At 51.8% G+C, this 9,250-nt stretch overlaps 1 protein-coding gene across 1 annotated transcript; it reads right to left on the bottom strand.

Moving 5' to 3' along the window:
* Positions 1-4,450: 4,450 nt before the first annotated feature.
* On the bottom strand, positions 4,451-6,029 carry LOC127312865 (cytochrome P450 89A2-like). Its single transcript, XM_051343411.2, has one exon. It carries the CDS (start codon positions 6,027-6,029, stop codon positions 4,509-4,511), a length of 1,521 nt encoding a protein of 506 aa, XP_051199371.1. The 3' UTR covers positions 4,451-4,508.
* Between the last annotated feature and the right edge of the window lie 3,221 nt (positions 6,030-9,250).

Below are 9,250 nucleotides of genomic sequence, written 5' to 3'. Positions count from 1 at the left end.
TCGTCCACCAAACGTTCGTTCCGGCGCTGTTTGGGGGGACGCGATTGGAGATGCTCTAAGACCACTAAGACTGCTCATAGTGGAAGTAACATAGCTAGTAACATCACACATTTCAAGGTATTTTGGTGACATGGCATACCAATAAATGAAGAAAGAGAATGAGGTGGCACTCCAAGGCAAAATGAGTCTACAATATAATAAATAACACAATGCATAACACCACATATAAGTTACTACCCACTATGAAGGTAGTAACCTAGACTAGTAACATGGCATATGTTACTAGTCTAAGTTACTCCCTACTATGACCAGCCTAAGGAGGAGCCCGGGGCATCATAAGGTAGAAGGGTTGAGGACCGAGCCAAACCCGCGGAATAAATGGAGGTGAAATATTTCACCCGCGGGATTCGATATCTGACAACAAAAGAGACGCCACAATGCTCTATTAGCACATCCATTTTAACCTTAACATTGCACCCGTTCTTTTCTAATTGTGCAGCGAGTGGCAGCAGCCACAACCCCATTAGTTCATAGATAATACACATGATTCACTTGAACTTATGTTATCCAAAAGTGGATGCAACTATTTAGATAATGAAATATGTGACGAAAGAAAGAAAAGTGCATGTGTTAGTTTCCTCTCCATGACATGGCAAAAGAGTGATAGACATCACAGTAAAAACTACCAAGCATAGAGCCACATATAGATTGGTCTTTTGTTATTTGCCACATATTACACCAATTCAATTTAAATTTTCCCTATTCCTCCCTTTACAACTCTATTAAGTTTTTTAGTCCAAAACACACTATGAAATATAGTACCTTACACTAATATTCCTCCGCTCCATAATACGAGTAACTTTTTTAGATACATTACACATTAAAATGATTTTAGATCGAAAAACCAATTCTGAACTCAGGTGTAGATGCTCCTGGTTGAATAAAAAAATCAAAGTAAATAGCAAACAAAGTTTAAAAAATCTCCGAGAAAAGGCATATGTAGTGGTCTGCGCAAAAAAGACAAAATACGGTGTTGTTTGGAACATCTAGATTTGTTTCTTACATTACTCCGATTTATCTTTTTTGCGCAGACCACCAAATATGTCTTTTTCCTGAGACTTTTGGTGTGAAGTTAGAACACTTGTTCATATTCATCGTACAAAAATTTCAATTTTTTAAATTTTTATTCAGCCAGGAGCATCTACACCCAGGTTCGAGATGTCTTGTCCCCATATATAGATAAAGTTTTGACACTTATTTGGAAAAAAGTTAGTATCCGGATAAACGGAACCTAGTTTGGGCTCTCATCTTTAATTGCACTGCCACATCAGCATTTTGCATTCATGAGATGCATAATACTCATTGTGGGTAGTCGATACAACACCACTACTGTCTCTCTTCATTAACTATAGTGCCACATAGACATTTGCCTATAATCCCGTGCTAAGAGATACCCATTATAAAAGGCCTAAGACTAGTCATAGTGGGATGCAACATAGAGTAGTAACATGCCCCATTTTAGCCTTCTCAGCCCCCTCCTTGCTTTTTTTCTCTATCCGCGAGCGCCGCCTCTCCTCTCACGGTCTCATCCATCGAGCGCCGCCGCCGCTCATTTCACCCGCAGAGGACCGCTGTCGCTCCTTTCCCCGCCGAGCTCAGCCGCCACTCCATCGGCTGCATCTCCATGCGGATCCAAGGGCGGCGGAACTAGGATCGCGAGCTCTATCTTCGCCTGAGCTCGGTCACTGTTGATGGGCAATATGGCGGGGCAGCTCCTTCGACTGCGAAGAGCGGCGACTCCGGCGCCGGTGGTGGTACTGGAAGCCCCCAACCATCCGACTGGACACCATGGAGCGCTGGAATGCAGGGTCCGCTCCCGCGATGAGGCGTCTTCGGGGCCCACGAAGCGGTTGAACTCCTCAGTGGCAGCGGATGCGGCGTTCGGCCGACGGAGGAGCTCTGTTAGGGCATCTCCAACGCTATGATCCAAACGGACAGTGTATTTCGTCCGTTTGGGTCGTCCCGCGGACACGCGGATGTCGCGCGGACGCGCACAGACGTCCGTCCCTATTTTCATTTCCCAACCCCACGCACGACCCAAACCGGACAAGCAAGCTGCACCTACGCAACTATGTGGCGCGGCGCGGCGCGCGAGCCTCTGCTCCGACGATGGGGCGGCGGCGAGGCGCGGCCAACGGGAGCCGGAGGCGTGGCCATGGAGAGGCGGCATGGGGCGGCGTCGAGGCGCGGCACGGCGCGGGGCGGCCGGGGCTCGGCTTGCGCGGCGCGGGCGGGTGAGGGCGGCCAGGGGCTCGGCCGGCACGACGCGGGGGCGGCCATGGCGCGGCGGGGCGGGTGAGGGCGGCGCGGGCGCGGCCAACGGGAGCCGGAGGCGCGGCCATGGAGAGGCGGCACGGGGCGGCGTCAAGGCGCGGCACGGCGCGGGCGGCCGTGGGCTCGGCTTGCGCGGCGCGGGCGGGTGAGGGCGGCCGGGGCTTGGCCGGCACGGCGCGGGGCGGCCATGGCGCGGCGCGGGCGGGTGAGGGCGGCGCGGGGCGGCGCGGAGCTCGGCCTGCGCGGCACGGCGCGGCGCAGGGCGGCCATGGCGCGACGCGGGCGTGGTGAGGGCGGCGCGGGGCTCGGCCTGCGCGGCGCAGGCGGCCATGGCGCGGCGCGGGCGGGTGAGGCGGCGCGGGGCGGCCATGGCGCGGGCGGCGCGGGGCTCGGCCTGCGCGGGGCGGCCGTGGTGCGGCGCGGGGCAGGTGAGGGCGGCGCGGGGCTCGGCCTGCGCGGGGCGGCCATGGCGCGGCGCGGGCGGGTGAGGGCGGCGCGGGGCGGCCATGGTGCGGCGCGGAGCTCGGCCATGGCGGGTCGGCCTGCGCGGCGCGGGGCTCGGCCCAGGCGGCGAGGCGCCCGCTCGCGTCGTGGCGAGGCGCGGCCAGCGGCGGCCCCGAGGAGCTGCAGCTAGCCACGGCGAGCTCCACCCCGTCGCGCCCCTGCGAAGCACGCATGGCGAGCTCCGTCCCCGTCCCCGTCCCGGCCCAGCGAGCTCCGCCCCGACTTCGTCTTGCTCGGCGGCGTCGAGGCCGACGACGCCCTTTTTTGCTCCGGCGACTTCCAGCAGGGCTGGAAAAAAAGGAGGAGGCGGCGGCGGCGGCCTCCAGGCGAGGGTGGCGCCGGAGCTTGGCTAGTCGACATCGATTCCGGCGTGGAGCGATGGTCTTTTCCATGGAAAAAAGCAACCAGAGGAGAGAGAAGGGTGGGGGCGCATGTGGTTGTATTTTGTGTCACTGTCAGATGGGCTAGGACGCGGACATAGGCGGATACAGTGGACATCCGCGTGCGTCCGGCTCGCCCCAAAAGTCTCCCAAATTTGCGCCAGTTTTGGGTCAGATCGGACGCTGCACCTGTCCGTTTTTAAGTTGGGTCGCCCCGTTAGGAGCAGGTTTTGTCCGGAAAGATCCAAACGGACGAGTTTTTGCATTTGGGTCTGCCCCGTTGGAGATGCCCTTAGGGCCTAATCCATGGTCACCGGCTCGACGCCGAGCTCTTTGTGCGTCCTGCTACGATGTCCTGGATGACGCCTTTTTACGCCGTCACGGGTGAGCCTGGCTTCCGACGCTGATGTCCCAACCATAGTGCTACTTTTGTCTATTGGCTAACATGGGTGATACCAAGGCTGGCCGTGGAAACTACAAATGGTATTGCGCGTTGCTACTATATGGGTGTCGCGATTTGGGGATTTTGCTCCGCCAGCTACGTAGGTTTATACATTTTGCTATTTTTGCTGCCTCGAAAATTGAAATGTTGCTAAGCCGTTGCCGGAGATGTGAACAACCATAGTCGATGCTCCAAGCACCTACAGTTGGAGTTGCGACCGTGGCCGAAGCATGAGTGATGCCTGCGAGGACACCGTAAATGCTACATTCAAAGCTGCGAACGATCGTCGTTGATGATGCAACGATGTTGCAATAATGTAAGTTTTTGCTACAATTGTTCTACTGTTTTGCTGGTTTAAATAAAAAATTGTGCTACGAGGTCTCCAACGAGGTCGGGTTTGCTACAATAGAACATTTAATTTTGCTACGAGGTCTCCGGCGAGGTCTCTGGTGAGGTCTAGGTTGATGTCTCCGACGAGGTCGGTTTTTGCTACAATATCACATTTTTTTTTGCTACGGGATCTCTGACTAGCTCAGCATTTTTATTTTATTTCGTGGGAGAACCATTTTTTGCTATAATGAAGCAAAAGTGGGATTTTTTTTGCTACCCGGCAGCAAAAAGGATACGTGTCAGACCATGGGGCTGGGAAATGAAATCCCCTAGGAATTCCTAGCACTGTCCATTATTAAACCTCGCAGATCATTAGATGCATTATTAACGGATGTGAAGAAAGTGACCGGAATTTGCCACATTCCAGTCACCTGTGATTTAGACGGACCTCTAGAGCAGGGAGCAAGACAATAATCCACTTATTAGGGCGAAACAACCAACACGACTTCCACCGGTAGCTATAATCGATGGGTGCCCTGTGTCGTTTTGACACCCGGTCGTCCAAGGTCAAGGTGAGCACGCAATGGGCGCTTCATGGCGCTGAAGATCATCTCAGCCTGCGGCTCGAGATCCACAGCGAGGTCACCCTCTGCCTCCCTCCAGTGGAACTCTCTCACGAGGTTGGCCGCAAAGTAACGTATGTGGAGCATCGCGATGTCCCTGGCAGGGCACATCCTCCGGCCGCCACCGAAAGGCATCATTTTGATGTCACCGCCTCCCGCAGCCGCGAGGACGAGTTGCTCACCTTTGCTGCCGGCGAGGAACCGCTCCGGCTTGAACTCATCGGGGTCATCCCAGGCTGCGCTGTCTCGCGCAAGAGCTCCCAGCTGGAAGAACACCCTAGTGCCCGCCGGAACATGCTGGCCGTTGTGGACTACATGGTCCTCTTCCATCACCTGCCTGAAGACCCAGGACGTCGGAGGATGCAGCCGGAGCGCCTCCATGATCACAGCATTGAGGTACTCGAGCTTGACGAGAACATCCTCGCCGACTTCCTCGGCGTCTGCAGCCACGGCGGCATCGATCTCCCTCCGGACGGCCTCCTGCAAGTGTGGGCGCTTCACCAAGTTTGCCATGGTCCACTGCAGCGCTGACGCCGTGGATTCGGTTCCGGTGCCGAGGAACTCAGAGCACATACCCACGAGCTCGCCGTCGGAGAGCCTTCGCCGGCGCCTTGCGTCGGATGCGCCCGGGGCGTCGTCCGGGACCTCGAGGTCGATGAGCGTGTCTACGTACGCCGGCGGCTCGCTAGACTGGCCGCGACGCGAATCGATGAGCGGTAGGAACGTCTCCTCCTGCTTCTGCCTCAGAGCGGCCAGCTTTTTCCACTTCTTACGATAGATAAGCCTGGTGACCGCCAGGAACTTGGCGTTGGCGAACACGAGGGCCGCATCCAGGGACTTGCCGAGGTCTCTCTGCTCGTCGGCCATGGCACGGACGCGACCTCCGTCGAGGCCGTCCCCGAAGCACATGGCAGCGACCAGGCCGAACATGGCGTAGTGGATGCTCTTGCCCGCCTGGACCGCACCGGACAGGCGGCGCTGCTCGTCGAGGTCGTGGACGAGGCCACGGACCGCGCGGCGACGCGCCGCCGCGTACCGATGGAGCCGCGCCGGGTGGAGGATCTCCGACGTCAGGTTGTGACGCATGGCGCGCCAGTGCTGGCCGTAGGGCGCCGAGGTGATGTTTTGGTACCGACGGCGTGAGAGGATGGCACTGGGAGAGATGGATGGTGGGCGGTTCGAGAAGGAGCCGGAGCCGGAGCCGGCGGTGGCACCGCGCACGAGAAGGCGGTGCGCCGTCGCGAGGTCCGTGACGAGGATGATAGCTGGTTGCTGCTTCCAGACGGCGGAGAGCACCGATGCTAGACCAGACTTGACGCTCCCGAGGGTGGCCTTGATCGGCGATGCATGGAGAACGACGGCGACCAGGGGAATCAAGGGGAGCAGGAGCAGGAGGAGGAGCAGGGGGTCTGGCATGGCTTGATGGACTGACCTGCCTACTTTCAGTTGTGTGCCGCTATTTGTTGTCGCAAGGTCTTGTGAACTTTGGGCCACGAAAATTGCGCAGGACACCGTTGGTGAACTGTCCTGAGAGGCTGAGAGTAAGTGTCATTTTAGTGCGTGGTCGGCGACCTGCCATCTTTAAGAGCGTACTATGAGATGAGTTCAATGCAAGATTGCAAGTAGGTGAGTTCTGCTTACAAGGCTTAGAGCATCTCCAGCGCGTCACAAAGCGTTCCCTTAACATCGTCAGATCGAGTGTTTGGGAGATGTGTTTTGTTTGTATCACGTTTGGGGACGTCGTTCCCCAGCTGCTTCCCCAAACACTGTCACCTAAATTTTCTTTATAGAATTTTCAAAAACACAACCATTTATTAAATATAGCATACAAATAAATATGTTTGCCGAGATTGTTTTCAAATTAAAATACAACAACCAATAAAACAACTAAAAAAATGTAATAAATGGGGCTAGATCAAGGTGCCGCGGCATTTGCTGATAATCCTTTGATCCTCCACATATGTTCGACGGGATCATCTTGAAGTTGCTCGTGAACATTGCTATCACGGATCTCTGCGTGCATGGTGAGAAAATCAACAAAATCTACATGCAACTCATGATCAACCTCCGCAAGAGGGCCTTGACACTCATAGGGACCAACATGTGCACTGGCATGATTCTTGCGGTCATCCTCGATGATCATGTTGTGCATGATCACACAAGCCTGTATCACCTCCCACATTTGGTCGTGAGACCAGCTTAGAGCAGGGTACCGGACAATTGCAAATTGAGCTTGAAGCACACCAAATGCCCGCTCGACATCCTTCCTGTAAGCCGCCTGTCACAAAGCAAAGTGGAAATTCTTCTGACCTGATGGAGCCGAGATTGTTTTAACAAAAGTGGCCCATTTTTATATATACCATCGGCTAGGTAATAGCCTTTGGTATATTGGTGGCCATTGATCTCATAGTTGCATGGTGGAGAATGCCCTTCCACTAGTTTACTGAACATCGGAGACTGCTGCAACACGTTGATATCATTGTGTGATCCCACCATACCAAAAAAAGAATGCCGAATCCACATGTCATAATCTGCGACAACTTCAAGCACCACACTGCAATATCCATGACGCCCTTTGTATATACTTTGCCAGGAAAATGAGGAGTTCTTCCATGCCCATTGCATGCAATCGATGCTTCCAAGCATTCCAGGGAATCCTCTGGCAGTATTTTGTGCCATGATCCTTGCAGTCTCTTCTTCAGTTGGCCCTCTTAAGTAGTATTTGCGAAACTGTCCTACCAAAGATCGACAAAACTTGTACATGCACTCAATGGCAATAGACTCACTCATGCGAAGGTAGTCGTCCCGTGTATCGGCAGGTGCTCTGTATGCAAGCATTCTCATGGCGGTCGTGCACTTCTGAATCGACGAGAACCCGACAACGCCTACATCATCATGCTTGAGCTTGAAGTACGGGTCGAACTCATGAACGCCGTGGAGGATATTCATGAACAAACCCATCTCATCCTATACCGGCGCCGAAAATTGTCAGCATGTGTTGCCTCATCTGCGAAGTAGTCGTTGTGCAGCATGGTGTGCCCCTCCATCCTCTGCCGGGGCTTCAACTTATTTCTCCCCGGCTTTGATCCTCCACGGCGCGGCGTCTTCAGCTTCTCCGCCTCGGCATCAACCATGCCCTGGAGGGACGTGATGATCAGCAAATGCTCCCGTATGTAGCACCCTACCTTTTAATAAAGGCAAGATACCTGTGTATAGTGCTATTCCCGGGATCACTGATAGCACACACATTACAAAATATAGTAATCATTGCAATAGTATCAAGGTTGGTTTTACTAATATTGTCTTCATGGCGAGTTGCCGAGAAAACATTCTTTGGGTTGGGTATAGACGAGAATAGATAGGAAGGTCTAAAGAAGATTTCCTACCCAAACACATCACATCAAGACAAAACATCTTACAAACAACATCTAACATGCATCAAACAACACAAAATAACTAGTATGGTCATACCTCAATTTGGTAAGATCAATACTTTGTTAATTTATCGTTGGTTCGCTAAAAGGAACTAATGGTGGTCTAGTCTATTTCTATATTGGATGCATCAAGTTTCTATTCTACTCCTTCGGTGTATCTTCGTGTATTGTGTAGTCTGCATCGACGTCTTTCTTCAAGTGTTTTCATTGGTCTTCCATTACACACTTCTTGCGGAGTCGAAGAATATCATATGAAGCTTTAGTCACTCACTTCGGGTTCCAGGTCATCATCTCTAGTTCCTTGATGGTTTCATATGGTAGGTCATCTAAGGCAAAACATTTTTGAAGATGGAGTAGGTGAGAATACTAGAAGTTCACAAAGCAAACAACTTTTTGATTGAAATAGGATTAGACAAAATTTTCACCCTAGGGTCTTCCTATTTCTAATCCAAACCTAGAGTCTCGATCCTACAGGCAACACTATGCTCTGATACCATTCTGTAGCACCCTACCTTCTAATAAAGGCAAGATACATGTGTATAGTGCTATTCCCGGGATCACTGATAGCACACACATTACAAAATATAGTAATCATTGCAATAGTATCAAATTACTACTGTAACAACCCAAAAATTTCAAAACAAACAAATTGAATTTTCCCTAGTTCCAAATTTTGGAACCAACAAAAACTTTTATTAAAATAAGATTGATACATATAGACCTTGTTTAAATCTTGTGTTTTGCCATGATGAGTGTTATTATGCTTATGTGCTAAACCCTAAAACCCCAAAGTGATCAAGTGAAGATCACCAATCAGATAAAATACAAGAAAAATAATTCAAATAAGAAAAACCTTAAACCCTAAGCTTCTCCTTAAATCAATTGGATCTATTTTTGAGAAACCCAAAATAAAATAAAAGACCTAGGGGGACATATAGCCCTAATAGGTAAACCTTGAACCCTATCTTTATTAATTATGCTAAATGGTGGTGAACCTTTGAGAACCCCACAAAACCCTAAACCTCACCCCTCTTCTCACCACCCTAGTTAAAATGAAATAAAAAGAGAATTAAATAAGAAAGAGGTATAGGTGCCTATGGCTATTTTTATAAAACTTTACCCTAAGCATTTCTACTTTGCTTAGAGGTTTGGAAAACCTTCATACACCTTACCTAGTACCTACCAAACCAATTCCAAGTGTTT

This window comes from Lolium perenne, chromosome 7 (assembly GCF_019359855.2).
Source record: "Lolium perenne isolate Kyuss_39 chromosome 7, Kyuss_2.0, whole genome shotgun sequence".
In the NCBI taxonomy this organism is placed as follows: domain Eukaryota; kingdom Viridiplantae; phylum Streptophyta; class Magnoliopsida; order Poales; family Poaceae; genus Lolium; species Lolium perenne.
The sequence above is the reverse complement of the archived record's forward strand: the minus strand, read 5'-3'. Positions and strand labels throughout refer to the sequence as shown.